The sequence below is a fragment of the Limulus polyphemus genome, unplaced genomic scaffold (assembly GCF_000517525.1).
Source record: "Limulus polyphemus unplaced genomic scaffold, Limulus_polyphemus-2.1.2 Scaffold994, whole genome shotgun sequence".
Lineage (NCBI taxonomy): Eukaryota > Metazoa > Arthropoda > Merostomata > Xiphosura > Limulidae > Limulus > Limulus polyphemus.
This window is the reverse complement of record NW_013666604.1, coordinates 172548-190483: the sequence shown is the minus strand read 5'-3', so window position 1 is coordinate 190483 and position 17936 is coordinate 172548. Positions and strand designations below refer to the sequence as shown.

Below are 17936 nucleotides of genomic sequence, written 5' to 3'. Positions count from 1 at the left end.
TACAACACGAGATTATGGAGTTGGGTTGGGAAGTTCTTCCTCACCCACCATATTCTCCAGATATGGCACAATCAAATTACCATCTTTTTTTTTTTTTGTTCGCTACAACACCATCTTAATGGGACAACGTATGCAAATGTGGAAGGTGTTAAAGAGGACAGTGACAAGTTTTTGCTTCAAAGCCAAGTGATTTCTTCAATCAGGGTATAACAACCTGATTGTTAGATGGAAAAGCATCATCAATAAGAATGGAGACTATTTAATTTAATAAATGTTTTGTTTTGATATATAAGTTGTTCAGATTTTTTCATCTTTAAAAAAGCAACATTAATTTCTTGACAGCCTAATATTATTGGAAATACATTTTCAGTTTAGGAAAATGTTAACTTCCAAAACTTTATAGTTACTGGTCAGAATATTCAAACAGATTTGGTAAAAACATTTTTAGGAATGCGTAAATTTGAGTGATGATGGTGAATAATCTAATTTTTCATAGTTTACTTTTTTGAATTTAAATCTGTTCTAAAAGTTTGTAATTTAGAATAATTTATAAGTTACATTATTCAGCTTGTTTCTTCATTAACTAAGAATAAATCTGAGTGATACCATGTGATTTAATTTGTTATTGTTTTAAATGTGTGATTAAACTAAACATCAGTAATTTAAGAAGGAAGAATAAATACAAATCTCGAATACAAAGTTAAAAAATCAGTTAATAAATGTTGATAGAATTCTCAGTATCTTCAAGTTACTTGAATGTTTTTGTAAGTTAAAGAATCCAGTATGTTTGTTTTTGTAAACTTCCTTTCAAGCAATGCTAAGTTATGAAATTAGTTTCTTTAATGAAGATGTTTATTTAGTATTTATACATTCATAATATGAATCATGTTAGACTGCAAACATGTTTTTTTTTCCACATTAGTCTTAAATTGCCCATTAAATTTCACATTAGAAGTATGTAAAAGTAGCATTTCAGATCTCTCTTTTGTTTTTCAAGAACTCATCAGGTGAACTGAATAATAAACAAAAAAATTAAACATGAATAGTCTAACATGATTTTTATCATGGATGTTGTACCTATTGGATTCAATGCTTTGCCAACTTTCATCTTTTAAACTGGTGTTTATGTTGTACACAACTTTGTATTGCCATTAACTTTATTTATTCATAGATTCTTCAGTCCATTCTTGAGGTCAATGTTCCAAAATTCCTCTCCCATGATATCCCTCTGTTTGAAGGAATTATCTCAGATCTGTTTCCTGGAGTAAAATTACCAAAGCCTGACTATGATGCAAGTTTTTTTACTTTCAAAATATTTAGTAAAACTGTAATGATTATAAAACAACCTCTTTTTAAAACTTGCCACTGTAACAAATTGCTTGGAAAACATATTTAATGTTTATCACTTAAAAAGACTCTATTTAAGGCTATGCATTCTATCTCTTCAGCTTTACACAAGAAAATAATAGTTAATCTATCTATTCAGTTCACCTAGTTGTACATTTTGCAGTTAAGTTTTGAAATGCATTAAGTCTTTTCATTTGTACTTCTTACAGTAATAGATAGGCTACATATTCAATCTATTTTAGACTTGATAATAATTCAGGTATCATTGTGAACATTAAAGTATAACTATGCTTAATAAAGAGAAACAACTAGTATCCACTGAAAATTCATTATTTCTCCAATATACAGCTTTATCAAGAGATACATACTACTGAACACAGCCCAGTCTTAAGAAAAAAATAGCCGATGTCATTCAAAATTATAATAGCGTGTTCATATGTATTGTCTGGCATGTATTAGATATACACACCTATTTCATTTAATACAATAGTATTATTTAGTTTATATTGTGCGAGCATTAAAGTAAGATATTTTTGGAAAGTTTGCTTATGTAACTGTTTATGAATCATTTGTTGTGTAGTTCAATTGTTGTGAATTGATCTCATGTTACTAGAACCTTCTGAATTTTTCTCGTTGCTTTAAGTGAGTATCATAATATCTTGTAGTTTGTAGGAAGTTCTTGGCCTCAGTCAGGTAATATATATTGGCAACCAAGTTAGATGAAGTAAGTTAGTGAAAGTAAAAGTGAAGTTAGACTGTGTGAGAGTTAGCCATAATGGACAATTTCTAAACTGATTTTCACAGCTTGTATTGTAATAACGTAGATAGAGAAGAATAATTTGTCTTGTAAAAGGGTGTTCTAAAGAAATTAAACCTGCCTGTGTGGAATTTGATGAAAAGGAGACAATTATTTAAAGCTCTAGATACAACTGTGGTAACCAACAGTTATAGTGGTGATTTTAAAGTGAGTATCACACCCTTTTATTGTAATAACAGTGTAGAGAAGAATAATTCATCATCATCAACTGTGGTAACCCATGAGGTAATGTAAGTGAATTTATCATTGATTGTATTGTAATAACAGAGTATTGGAGAATAATTTGTCATATCATTTGGGTTCTAAAGTAACTGAACCAGCTGGTGTGGACTTTTGATGAAAAGAGATGATTATTTAAAGCTCTGGATACAACTGTGGTGATTAATTGTATAACGAACATTTATATATATATATATATGTTTAACTTGTTTTGAATATATTATTTTAAAACAAGTGGATTGTGTGCTATACATTTATTGTTGAAATTTATCACTAACAAGTCACAGATACCTACTGAAGAAGAATCCTCAGCCCACACTCACATATACATAAAACCCTGACAATGACTTCAGTCTAATCCACTTACATTCTTGTCAGTAACAGATAGTCTCTGCATTCAGTGTATTCAGTCTTACACTTGAGGTTAATACCTATCTTACTTATTCACATTGTTCAGTTGTACATTTATAGATTTTTATTCAATCATTCACATTTTAATCTACAAACTAAAATATAGATGTTACATTAAATCAGTCTCATTGTGTACTTAATGCTAAAAATAGTTTATTCATTAAATGTATCCAGTTGTGCACTAGAAACACTGATAACTGCTACGTGATATGTTATTGTTCTTTTGCTTAGTTTACAGTATTTTTAATTTAACAATAACTTTTATGGAAATGAAAAAACTATTTTTAAGGTTATTGAATTAGGTTTCGTTCCTGTTAGAACACTTACGTATTCATGGTGACTTACAATGTATGTACAATTGATAAGTACACAGTAAACAGATAAACTCTTAAGTTTGTATTTATTTATAATTTTTTGCAAGCTTTGAGCTTTCTTTTTGGTCTGATGATCACTTCTGCACAGTGGCTGAAAGCATCTGAACAAAAACAAATAAATAAAATGTGAAGTTTACCCATTTATTGTGTATTGATTTGTTACAATGCTGTTTTTTCTTCAAGACTTTCTTAAATGCTGCTAAAGAAATTTGCCATCAGTATCAACTACAACCTGTTGACAGTTTCCTCCAAAAACTTATACAGACATATGAAATGATGATAGTGAGACATGGGTAAGTGTATTATAGTTCTTTTATGATAAGAGATAAAAGCGTAAACACAGAAGTATATGAAATGAAAACTAGATGTAATTTTTGTTCATCATTTTTCCACATAACTGAAAAATCCTTGACTTAAAGAGTCTATAATTACAGATGTTTATTAAAAAGGAATGAATGAATGCCAAACTATTCATAAGCTAAATTGATTAGTCATGTACATGTATAGTTATTCAGTCACGAAAGTGATATTTAAAGTTTACCCATATCTATTTGTCTTTAAGGGGAAGTTTTGTAAGAGGTTTTGGCATTTGAGGTATATGAATTTTTAAAAACTATTTCAGTGGAAAAGCATACAAACCATGGATTATTTTTCTGGAATATTCAGAATCTCAGAAAAAAATTCATCTGAACTTTTAATATTTTAAAAAAATTTCAGTTTAAATGAATTGGTTTTATAATGAACAATTTCACATTTGTTATTAATTTTGAATGACAAATGGATTTGGAAAGCCATTAGAATTTATTCTGGAAATGAGTTTTATGGCTAAAATAATTGGCCATATTCAACAAAGTTTGTTTTGGTTTGTGAAAAAATATGTATACAAATATTTTTGGACTGTAAAAGAACAGTGAATTTGTACATTTGTACTCAAGTTATTATTTTGCATGCCACTATTCCAATACAGCTTTATGTTGGTTGGAGAACCCTATGGTGGAAAAACTAAGGTTATAGAGGTACTGGCTGGAACACTAGGATACTTGAAAGAACAAGGAAAAGATGAAGAACGAGTTATTTACTGCACCATCAATCCAAAGTCTGTAACCATGGGTCAGTTGTTTGGACAATTTGATCCTATTTCACATGAGGTAAGTATAATCTTATTTGTTATATGTAATGTTGTTATTAATCCAATAACTTAATAGGTTAATGAAATAAATCGTTTTATTTATAAATTTTCAAAACTTTCATTGTCATAATTAGTAGCCTGTATTATCACCAAACTCTCATTAAGAAGATCTAGGATCAAATCCTGGTCACTACCAACAGAGAAATAGTCCTGCTTAGGACACACCTGAGAAAAGCACCAAATTAACGGCCAAAATGTAGAATAAAACTAGTTAGTAATTAGTATAAGGAAAAAGTTACTAATTAATAATTATACTTTATTGATTTTATATCATATTAATCATGACTATTATTGAAATTCTATCCCCACAACCTTACTATAAGTATTTTCAAAAGCTTTGAGTATTGGATGAATTTGACAGATAAGGGAGATTGAAGAGAATTTTTAGATGCTTTACTAGTTGTAGTTGAAGATCTGGGATGGTTTTAGTTTCTTTATTTAGATGGTTAACTAACAATAATTGTTGACCTGATAAAGGTTTTGCTTCTTTATTCAGTTACTTAACTTTCAGTAGTTAAGGAACTGAGGATCTGGTTTTATTATTTATTTGATTTACTAAAAGTGTAATAGTGTGAGTTATTAAAAAGTTACTTACTAGGAAGTACTAGTTATATAAAACATCTTACTTTAGCTCAGTTCGTAGAGCACTCACTTGGTGTGTGTGACAAAGCTCAGGTTCAAGTCCAAGTTGGGAAACATGTTGTGAAAAACAATTAGCACAGCAGTGGGACTGAGGTGGTTAATTTTTTTTTTACTTGGATAATTCATTAACATTAAGTGTACAACAGTACTTGAACCCAACAGTTAATGCTTGTGTGTTACATAGCTGTATTCTTTCTTTATTGTTATTTTCATCAAAAGTATTGGTTAGAATGTGTAATGTATCTAATTTTATTACATTTGTTTTTTATTTCTATTATTTTGCTTTTGCTATATAGTGTTCTGCATTTTTAGGTCAATGTATGTATTTAGAACTGACTAGATCTCCTAAACTGGCTGAACCCTGTGAAGTATTACTGTATTTATGTCCAAAAATATTATCTACAATGAGACTACCTAAATGATGAAACACTGCATTCTAATTTTTATAAGTAAGAATGTAAGAAAAGTGTACTTAATTAACTATGTTCATTACCAGGTTGATTTTTATGTAGGTGACTTTCTCTGACTGGAACTTAATATTAATTAATAACTAGCTGTAGTTTGAGAAATGAGGAAATATTAGTTTATTTGTTCAGCTACTCAGCTCTCAATAATTAAGGAAATGAAGTCTTTTATTATTATTACTTATTAACCAACATTAGCTAGAGACTTGTGTTGGTTCTAGGTTCTTTATAATGCTGGTTAGCTCACTATATATTTTTATATGAAAGAATTTTAATTTGTTTAATTAAATTGTTTACATTTCAGTAGTTAAGGAAAATAAAGATATTTGAGATTATTTAGCTACATAATTAATGTTCTGAAATTGTTCATGTGTCGTTATATTATTGATTAACTAAAACTGTTTGGATAACAGAGAAGATTCTGTTGTGTTTATATAGTTGATTAAGTAACACTCTGAAAACAGAAAGTTCTAGTGTATTTATTTGGCTAGTATATTAATACTGATGGAAAACCTGAAGTTAACTGATGAAAGTTGCAAATATTTTATTATTTCTTCTTATGATTAACTAACAATGAATGGAGATCTGAAAATATATGTCTTACAGTGTTAATTATCTACGATTAATTTGAATATTAAGAACTTATCTGGCATATTGCTATTATCAGAGAACTCAGCAACACCTATTATTTTTACCAATATATATATTCAACAGTTATAGAAATGATATGGTTCTAATCCTAGCTATGTATAACAGTTGTTGGAGAAATGACATAGTTGTAATCCTAGCAGTGTGTATCACTTGCTGGAGAAATGTTCAGCTCTAGTCCTAGCTATAGCTGTGTTTAACAGTTGTTGGAGAACTGATATGGTTACAGTTTTTACTTGCTGATTTACTAATAGTAATTGAAGAACTGGGAAGCATTTTTTATATCAATTATGTGAATTCAGAGCAGTGATGAAGTTGAAGTATTTAAAAGGCTGTAGTTTTTCACTTAGCTGATTACATATCATTAAAAAAAGCAATTAGAATTTATTTTCAGTGGTTAGCTGTTTAACTGTCAGTAGTTGGAGATCAAACATTATTAAATATATATAGTTAATTTGAAGAATAAACAATTTTTTTTATATACACACAGAACAGTTGTATATTACTCCAGAAAATACTTTAATTTATTATTCTCCAATGTTTCACCACATAGCTTCACCAAAGAAATAATCTGTGATATACAGGCATATCATATGTTTACTATCTGCTTTATTGGTATAGAGATATTAAAAATGATTTGGTTATTTAGTTTCCATATTCTAATGATGGCAAACACATTCCAAAACATAATTACCTCCTCTGCCACTTATAGGTATTTCTCAACCATCAGGGTTTGAACTTTGCCCATCTAAGTATAGGTCTGATTTTATCTCTCTTGCTCCAGTCTTTTGTACTCCAATTGCCCTTGGCGATATTTGTCTCATGATACTCCCCACTTACATCAGTGCATTCAATCCAATCCAATCATGGTAGAAATTTAGGTTAAAAGTATATTTCATTCCCCGAAGGGGTATAAAATATAACCCGGGGCAGTCAGAAACTTTCACTTCTTTCACCCCTTCAGTGCACCCTCTATCCTGGTACTGTATATAAGCACCTCATTCAGATAATTTTATCACTTTTTCGACACAAAGCATTTCTCTACAGAAGTGCTGGAATAGTTAACATCCTTGGTTGCAATTTTCGCATTACCTAGTGGCTTTCTATACAAATCATATTTGATAATCATTATTTTAAAATATATATATTTAAGAAATGCATTACCTAGTGGCTTTTTATATATATTATTTTAATTATTACTATTTTAAATATACAGAATTAAGAAATGCATTACCTAGTGGCTTTCTATATAAATTTTATTCAATAATTATTATTTTAAAATATATTTTTAAATTAAGAAATGTGGTTTTCAGGCACGAATTTGCAGGTTAATGTTTCCAGCATGGAGGCTAATCAGCCCTCCTCTATTCCACCTCTGTTATCTAGAGTGTCTCAAAGGTTGGTGGGAGGGGCACTCTCAGCTGAGGCTGTTCGTGATCTGATTCATTGTGAGATGGAGACATATATTCTCTCCAGGGGGTTCTGAGGCTCAGGACAGGATTCAGGATAGTCTGCAGAGAATTTGGACTCTCTTTTGCAGATATTGTTGTTTAACTGCCCCAACATTTTTTGTATTAGTGGACAGATGGAGTGGTGGCTCTAACTTTTCGACATTTTGCATCATCAGAAAGTTTGGATCGCAAGTGGGTGGTGTTTGATGGACCAGTGGACACACTGTGGATTGAAAGTATGAACACTGTGTTAGATGATAATAAAAAGGTTTGTCAGGTTCTAAAGTATATTAGAAATAAATAACCAATAAGTATAGATAAGATAACATTCTCAATTAAAACTAGTGTTAAGCAGTGAGTAAAGTATTTTAACATTATATATATAAGTAATAGATAATTAAAATAACACTCATATACATGTACATTAACCATTTATCATTAAATTCTGATTAAGTGAAGCTACCTAAATACATTAAAACTAAAACTTCCCCAATAATGAATATAATTAATGTTATATGCTATTCCTACTTAATGATTAGAATGTACTGATTTGTCAGATCTTTAATACATATACCAATAGATCTGTTAGTGATATATTTTTTAACTGTAATCCTATGAATATCTTATAAGGTCCAGCCAACTTTGAAGATTTAGGCTAGCTCTAAATTCAGGTACTAACAATGCAAAACAGCAAGGTGGTTGAATCCATTTGGGTTTCTATTAGTGAATATAAAGGGAAAAGGCTTTTAGTGGGAAATTGTTACAGACTACTAGATGATACTGATGAAATTAGTAAGAAACTTTACAATATGATTAAGGTTTCAGATGTTAATGAAGTCATAATTATGGGAGATTTTACTTTCAGGCATATAGATTGGGAAATGCTAAAGTCAAACCATGAAGTTGAAAGGTTTTTGGAAACTGTTCAAGATGGCTTTCTTCACCAATTAGTTAAGGAACCTACTAGAAATAATGCTATTTTAGATTTATTGTTAAATTCTAATATAGAAATGATAGAGAGGGTGGAAATTGGGAACATCTGGGTGCAAGTGCTCTATTAGGTTCGATGTTTTGCTGCATATGGAAATAAGGAATAATGGTATTATGGTTACAAGTTTCAAAAAAGCAAATTTTGAAGATATGTAACAAGACTTATCTGTTGTGAATTGGGCAACTGAGTCACTTGGAGACACTAATCAAATGTGGAAGTTTTTAAATATTCAAGGTAAATACATTTCTTATAGAAAGAAAATGGTTGGTGCAAGTGAAAAACCAGGTTGACTCACAAAGAGTATGAGATAAAATTAAAGAAAAGCATCATAAATTTAAGGAATTTAAATTGGCTGGTATGATGGGAAATTGAAATGATTATAGAAGAATAAGAAAGCTGGTCAACCAGGAAATTAGGACATCAAAAATAAAGTATGAGAAAATGTTGGCTGAAAATGTAAATATTAGTTATAAGGATTTATTTAAATACATTTAGAGTAAACAAAATGTTAGGATGAATGTATAACCTTTGAGGGATGATAAAGTAAGGCTCGTATATGATGGTTATGGGATGGCTGAGTTATTAAATTCTGCTTTTTCTTCAGTTTTTACTAATGATAATTTAAGTATTATTCCACATCTTGAACAGTTGATAGATGGAAACGAAATCAAACAAGATGACTGCATTAATTCTGAGCTTGTTAAGAAAAAATTGGGAAGTTTAAAGAATGATAAGGTTTCTAGGTGAAATAATATATCCCTGAAGAGTTTTGAAGGAAGTTAAGGATTGGATATGTGAACCACATGCTGCTATTTTTTGTAAGTCCTTGAAAAGTGGGCAGATGTCAGAGGATTGGAAATTTCACTCCTCTTTTCAAGGGAAGTGATAAAAATTGTCCCAGTAATTATAGGCCCATTAGACTTACATCAGTTGTGGGAAAAGGTTACTGCTTATGTAGATGAGGGTAAGGGTGTAGATTTGGTGTATCTGGATTTTCAAAATGCATTTGACAAGGTGCCACATAAAAGGCTTGTAAAAAAATTATCTCTATAGGTGTGTGGGATAAGTTAGCAAATTGGATAGAAGAATGGCTAGATGGAAAAAAGCAGAGGGTTTTTATAAATGAAGTTCAGTCAACTGGATTACTGTTACAAGTGGGGTACCTCAGGGCTCAGTCTTAGGACCTTTGCTTCTTTTTTTTTTATTTACATCCATGACATAGGTGAAGGAATGGTCAATGAATTACTTAAATTTGCTGATGATATTAAATATTGTTATACAGGTTTCTATCATTGAATATTTGTTTTTTATTTGATATAAGTAATCCTAATTGGAGTCCACTTAAGAAAAAGAAAGTATTTATTATACAAAACGTTTTACAGCATATACAGTTTCATGAAATAAGAATAACCAAGTGATTGGCCCAATTCACAAATCATGCTAAACAGTCACTTATTAATCTTCTTCTCGTATCTGTGGCAGAAACTCAACAGAAATGTACAGCAATGAACTGAGTAACTCAGTAATCAACTGACTGATTTGCTTTCTAACTAACTGATTGATTAATTTAACTTGTCAACTCAACAACTCTACTGTTTTCATACATTATTCATTTTTCCTCAAGTCTGTACAAAATTTGAAACTTCACATGGGTGTGATGTCAAATTCTTGATAATCAGGAATCTTCTATATGCCACAACATCATTATGTCATGCTAAAACTTCCGGTATACAATACAAAAAGTTTAAAGTCTTAAAATTTTAGTTTCAACAATATTTAAGGATTTTGACATGTTTAAATGTTTTAATGATATTCTGCTTGTTACAGCTTTGTTTAATGAGTGGTGAAATAATACAGATATCTCCATCCATGAGCTTAATTTTTGAAGTAATGGATCTTTCACAGGCATCTGTAAGTAATTAAAACTTCTCATTTGAGGTGATTTTGTATATTTTAAGGATGTCTTTTGGTTTTAAAAAGTTGTATTTTAAATTTTAAAAAGAGATTGATTGCTTTAAAAAGTTTATCAAAACAGTAAACATTTGTTCAGGCTAATTTATTTTTGAATATTTTTCATGTTGTTACATATGCTTAATGAAAATCACATGATGAAATATAATACAGTTACTTAACAATGGAAATATTTGAAACTTAGTTCTTTATGTATAGTATCATGGTACGAAATAAGTCAAATGTTTTGAATTTTGTGAACTTTGAAACTTAAAGATTGTTACTTAGGAAACTTCAACAAGTAGTACACATTGATCATATTTTTTTTACAAAATTATTGCTAAGTTGTGTGTGCATCATTTTTACATTTATAATAATAATATTAAAGAAATTTGTAAAATAATATATTTATTGAAATCATAAGTGATATGAATATTGTTTTTCCACAACTGTGATTTTCATGATGGTAAAATAATTTTTCAATATAACATACTGCATTTATTGAAAAGTGGTTGGATTTTTCTTGAAGGTTTTGTAATTATCGTGATATTACAGGAATATTTAATATTAAAATTATATTTTGCAAGAATTATTTTCTTGTAAGGTTTGAATGATTTTAATAATAAATTAGATTGGTTCTTCAAAGGAAATTAAGATTTATTTAGTATATTTTCTCATTAGCCTGCAACTGTAAGTCGTTGTGGAATGATCTACTTTGAACCATTTTTGCTTGGCTGGAAGCCACTCATGGAGACCTGGATTTTCCAACAATCTGAAAACTGGTCTGCAGGGCAAGAAGACCTTTTACGAGCCATGTGTCTGTGGCTCATCCCTTCATGTCTTACCTTTCTCAAGGAAAACTGCAAGGTTAAATATTGTACATATATTGTTTCCTAACCCTTTTTACTGTGTATTGAAAAGCTTTAGGATTTCTTCATACACAGTTTTTATGTTTCATAAAAAAAAACATAATCATTTTTAAAACACTCTAAAAGCTGCTATAGGATTATTTTATATTATATTGACTGGACTAAAGTAGTAAAGTTTAGATGATATTTATGATGATAAATTTAGATTTAAAAATAACTATATATCTACATTGTATTTGTTATGAAAAATGTACTAGCACATTCACTAATTAGGGTTAAGAAGTTTTATGTCAGAATTTGTTACCAACTAATATTTTTTTCTATTATTTCAAATGCTTGGGTTTTTGTAGTTTCTGTGAAATACATATATGTTTGTGTACTTGTGTGTGTTTGTACATATACGAATTAGAAGTTTCATGAAATCATGTTCTGGAGGGACAAAAGAAAGCTGAAGTTCTAACGATATAGAAAAAAGTAATCTTTGAATATTAGCAGTTTCTTACTTTCTAATTTATTCTTGCTATCTACCATTTTTATAGAACACAAAAATCTTAACTATTTAGAATCACATAGACTTAAAAGGTGAAAAAATGTAATACAAAGCTACTGGTATCATGGGTGAAGATTTGGACCAATTAATTACTTCTCACTATAGATGTGACCAACAATTTTCATAATTCATGGTAATAAGCTGTTTTTAAATGCATGAAAGATTTTACAAAAGGTAAAATTAATTGTTTCTTGTCTATTATGTGAAGTTAAATTTTCAGTAGTCAGAAAGTTATCATAATTTATCTTACTGTAATATGTGGAGTAATATTTTCATAATAACTTGCCATACTTTAATAAAGCACATTAAGTTTGTTTTAAATTTGAAAGTAAAATTAAGTAAATGTTTGGAGATTAACTTTTCAAGCAAGCAAATTATTTTTGGTACATAATGTTTTTATGAAAAATTAAACTAGTTTTGTTCATAAAACCAATTTAAAACAATTTCAACAAATGACAGAGGTACATTTACTGTGAAAATGGTTGGCCCAGAATTCTGAAAGTAAAATAAAGAACATGTATATATTTTATTGAAATAGTATTATTCAAATAATTAAATTTATAATTGATTGAAACATGTTGCTTGAAATGGAAAACAAGTTTGTAACAATTTTTACGGTCTTATGTTTTGTCTGTTAGTGGTAAAAGGCAAATGATCTATATTTTTTAGTAAGATTATCATTTATTTGGGGTTTCAACTAGTTAAAACCTTTTCAATAGTTTTATCTAAACAATGTGTACATAACTATTATCTTAGTATTTTATCAAGTGTTTAAATTTTGGTTTAATATAAAGTATTAATATTTAATGGTGTTCATTTTAGAAGTATAATTTTTATTTTATGTACATGTTGCGTCATCGAGATCACGTGACTATTCTCACGCCCTCTACTTTCTAGAACTATCCTGTACTTTGGCGAATGCTCTAGAATTTACTAGATATATAGGGTAGTCTGGTATATAAAAGAGGGTGACAACGTGACGGGAAGGTAATGTGTGTGTAGATAGTGAGTAATTGAACTGCAGTCAGAAGTATTGTTGACGTTCGTTGATATAGCGTTTGTTATAGAGCGATTGTTGAAAATAAGTGTATCGTAAAGTAGTATTCGGAAAGAATAAACCAGTTTTATTAAGTGAGGACTTGTGTCGCTAAAGTTTCGTCGGAACGAAGTTACGGAAAGTTAATTAACAAACGGAGAAGTAACATACAAAATTGTATAAATTCTAAGAGCTTTTTTATTAATAAGTAATATTTCTTGTTGTATGACTGAAGCATATTTTGGATAATACTCTTTCATATATCTCACTGTGTAAATCTTTTGATAGGTATATAGTGCAGAAGGGCTTTCAGAAACTCTAGAATACCATGTATGCATGATATTGAATAATTGGTTATGATTTCAGTTGAAATACAAACATTCTAAATAATATTAAGTTACACATAGATGTATAAATTCTCTTTTCACTATAAATGTTTGGGTATGGCCTGATAGTTAGTCTGTAGGACTGTAAAGCTGAGGGTTCATACCTCTCACCTTAATCCATCAAAATTGCATTTTGCACTTTGGAGCCATGGATGCATTATAATAGGAATAGTCAAATCTGACTAATCAATTAGAGTACCCAAGAGTTGATGGTAGGTGCTATTGATGAGCTTCTTTCTCTCCAGTCTATCAGCTCAAAATTAGGGATGGCTGAATATTAGAAATAAACAAATACTATAAAATGTAATGACATTTTTCAACATATTCAAGCTATTCGGCCAACCAAATATGAATCTCAAAATTTTACACAAGCATCATTTGGTTCTTTTCAGTATTTAGATGTGATAATCACATTTCATAATTATTTTTAGTCTCTAAAGTTAATGAAATATACAGAGGCTAAAATTTTGTAAATCATAACATATAATTTTTAAGATGATAACTCATTTCTCCATACATAAATATTATTTGCCTCGTGTGTCCACTTATGATATTTGCCTGCCACTAGCCTTGAAGTAATTTCCACCTAAATGCACATCTTTAATGGGTCCTGCACTGGTACATAATGATGTCATTGTGTTCAAAAGCCCTCCATCAATAGAAGGGTGAAATAAACTCCATGTGCAGTAATTCTTCCTATGCACTTGCACTTGTGATAATATCATTCTTTTCCTTGGCATTATACGAAACAAACATGTTCAAATTTTGTCTGGCTTCAGTTTGATAAGATTTGCATTTGTTAATGATACTTTGATTTTTGTTTCCTTCAACTTCTGTGTGAAAAGCTTTAATTTCTGTCATGAATTATCAAGTAATGGTAGCTTCTATTTACTTTTGTGTGAGTTATGATGTTACACACACTGGCTTTATTTTTACTGTGGCTTCTGGAGGCTCTTTGACTGTTGGAGACATTTCAGCCTTTGTTCAGCAGTTATGGAATAACACATGCTTACTTTGCCTCCTACTCCTGTCCTGTCAGTTGATGCTCCTTCTCCTCTATTGGGAATGGCCTATTGAACTATGAATTTAACCTGATTTGCTTTACATAGTGCCTTACCATTAGAATTATGACCTTACCCTTCCAATTTCTTTTTGATTTTCATTCTCCATTATGTTCCTTTCCTTATCTTTCACCTGTGTCCTTTATTATTTCTTGTTCTTCACTCTATGAACTCAGTTCATGGGGTTTACCTTTTTTTCATCCTTGATTGTTATTAGAGTTTATGCTGTTTTCTTTCAGTAACAGCTCTTCTCTCATACCCAAATGCTTCATTCTCCTTGCATTTGTGATTCTTTTGTCTTGACTTTTAGACATTCTTCCTTTAATTTCTATATACTCTGTCTTTGATATCTATTTGACCTACTTGAGGATTATGCCCCATGCCTTCTATTTTGCTCGCTGGTTCATCATTTTTTGTCATTTTCTCATCACCCTCCAATATTCCCTCCTCCTTTGTCTGAGACACTTCTTTGTGCTCCATAGTGGTTTTCTGTAGAAGTTTGTTTCATTTTATTTGCCACTTTATCCTGTTACACTTCTTCTACTCTATCCCTCCTTACTTGTTTCCCTGCTGTTGGGACATGTTGGGTCGAGATGTGTTATTTTTAACTGTATATCTTTCTTCTCGTTTATGTCATCTTTGTCAGGATCTCTTTCTTCACCTGGATGTCTTTAGGAGTGTTTATTTTTCACTAGAGACCTGGACTGAAGTCTTACAAGTTCAGTCCTCATTCAGTCCTTTCTAGGTTTTTTTTTCTTCTTTCTTGACTTTGCCCTGTGACTTTTGTTCCTCATCTGGATCAGTCTACCCTTAACCTTCCCATTCCAGGTTCCAGTCCTTTCTCTTTTTCTCATCCCCCACTACCCGATGTCTGGTCCATCACTCTTTTTGTCAGTAATTATCCTGTCATGTCCAGCCCTTTGCATACCCACCTCTTCCTGTTTGCCTGCAAATAGTCTCATTTTCTACCAACAGTCATTTTTCATTTTCTCCCCCAAAGTCTCTCCTTGCCTCTTTTCTCTTTGCTCCTATTCCCATTTCTCATCCCTCTTACCCCATCTATGGTCTTTTTTACTTCATTCAGAATGAGGGGTTCTTCCACTTTTGGGGACCCTGGCTTTCCTGAAGCCCCTCATTCCTTTGTGGTGCACACATGCACCTCTCCCAGTGGTCCTTGGGATCCAAGAGATTCTTTTTCAAGATCCATTGTCCTTATTTGTGAACCTACCCTCTTCTCTCCTTGAGAAATTGTCATGAAGACTGAATCATACCCATACTACTTTCAGCATTCCCTTACCAACTAATAAGCTTGATCTTTCTCTTCATTAATGCTTCCCTCTTGGATTGAGGCACATCTTTGGATGATGACATGACTTCTGGTAAGATGGGCTTTCACTCCACCTCGATTTGCTTGAACTCCTCACTGCTCTTTGGGAATGTTCCCATTTCCTGCCTCTGCATATACTACCAAGGAAGTACGCACTCCAGAACTTTTGCTTTTGGATATTGGGCCTACTCATCTTGGCTCATTCATATCGGGTTTGTCCTGTTGTCTGTCATTTGCCTGGAGCTGTGTACCTTTTGATGGACCACCTCTCTTGTTCAGTCTGCATTCAACTCATGGAGTGGTTTCTTCACCCCAGGTCTTTTGTTCGGTTTACTCTCAGTTGGGTACACTCCTCTTAGACACCTTAGTTCCAATATTCCTCTCTTCTGGTCCCCTGTTTCTCATCCTTCAGCTCTCAGCCAAGACTCACTTTTTCTATATGTATATTCTCCTCTTCAATTCCTCCCTTAGGTCCTCAACTTGATAACTTGATGCTCAATGCTCCTTCAGGATTCCTACTGTGGCACCTCTTTGGCTGCCTCAGCCTTGGTTTCCTCTGCTTCTTGACTTGGCATCCAGACCCCCCCTCTTCATGTACCCAGTATTTACTCACTTTTACTTCAACTTTTCATATCCTTTTTTGTCAAGAGATGTTATCCTTGCATTTTCATGTATGGGATTTGTTCATGTCATTTGGGCTGAACTCTCCTATCATTTAACCTTCTTTTTGTCATGTTCCTTTCACTCTTCTACTTTGTTTGATATCAAAAACAGTGGTGATCTTTCATTGTTGATCCATCTGCCATTCCTTTCCTCCCAGCCATTCTACTGTTCTCCACTTTTCTGTCTTTTTTTTTTTTTATTGGCTCTTCAACCATGGTTTGTCATTCTATACCATTGCTGGTTGTCAGGTGGCATTGTTCTCTGCACTTCCCCTTCAAGGTACCACAGGGTGTTTTCTTCCCCTGTCCTTTACAATCTCTTCCATACCTTCCTTCTTTACTATCCTCCTTGCCAAACTCCCATGAGTGCCTGGATCATTAATGTGGTTTCACATGCTATTATGCATGCCCCATGTGAGCCATTGGCTTCTTGCTCTTTCTATCACTTTTCTCTCACATTTTATTTCCTCCCTCTTCTTGCCTGTTTTCTATGCTACTGATGTCTCTCACACTCCTTTCCACCACATTTATATACTCCTTTTCAAACTTCTGTAGTTTGGAGAGTTAATAATCCTTCTCCCCAGCTTCTCTTCCTTCTTTCTTTCACCTTTATGATCATTCAGACCCATATCAACTCTTGTGTTCTGTCTGAGCTGTACAGTGCTGCTTATCATGGAATTTTTCCTTCCATGGTCCTTGCTATAATCTCTTCCTACCCTGGGAACCCTCTTCTTCTACCTTTAATGGATAGGTCTGTTGACTTCTTAAGTTGATATAATTGTCTTTGGATGTTCATAGGCAATTTCACAGTTTTTTGCTTTCTTTTCATGACCTTTCTCATTCTCTTGCTTCTCATCTTTGTTGGCTCTAGGATGAGATCATCCAGGCAAGTATGTGGTTGACTTCCCATATGTTCATCACTTTTCTTGTTACTGTCTGGCTGTTTTCTCTCATGCAGGATTTTGACTTTCATCAGTAACCATACTTCAATATACCCACTATTTTTGAAATAGGTATGTATGTTTCCCTTTTCATTTTTCTCATTTTCCATTGAAAGGATCCATCAGATGGCTGGCTTTGCCTCCCAGAGTATGCTTACTTCCCAAAACACTCATTGAGCCAGGATAACAGAAAGCTTTCAAACCATCCACCCTGGCTCTACTAGTGAACATTGTGAGATGGGATGTTCTGCAAGACCATTTCAGGTATCATCCTGGTATACAAATTTATGCATTTGTATAATCCAGACTGTATCAGTTCCTTGAACTATCATGGAAAATGCCAACACCTGGAAGTGACTGCCTGATTGCACTTGCTGGGTTTTACAAATAGAGACTTGTGATCACTCATTGTACCATCTCCAATAAAAGACCTTTCTGTATGGTGGTCTAAAGGGGATCTCGGCACTTCACTGGGTCTACCCAATGCAAATTCTCCTCCCCTTTTTCGAGTGGAGTGGGGGAGACCCTTGCTATTTACCAGTTCCCAGCTACTAGGGTGGGAACCATGGAAAATCCTAACCAGTTGGGCTAAGAACAATAC

General features: G+C 32.0%; 1 protein-coding gene across 1 annotated transcript in view; it reads left to right on the top strand.

Moving 5' to 3' along the window:
* LOC106461591 (dynein heavy chain 7, axonemal-like) overlaps positions 1–17936 on the top strand; it is a 239815-nt gene that overhangs the window by 90457 nt on the left and 131422 nt on the right. The window contains exons 22-27 of the mRNA XM_022388600.1: positions 1172–1291; positions 3352–3461; positions 4136–4316; positions 7690–7830; positions 10381–10464; positions 11185–11370. Of these exons, the coding sequence (XP_022244308.1) occupies positions 1172–1291; positions 3352–3461; positions 4136–4316; positions 7690–7830; positions 10381–10464; positions 11185–11370 (822 nt within the window). The remainder of the gene's footprint in view (positions 1–1171; positions 1292–3351; positions 3462–4135; positions 4317–7689; positions 7831–10380; positions 10465–11184; positions 11371–17936) is intronic.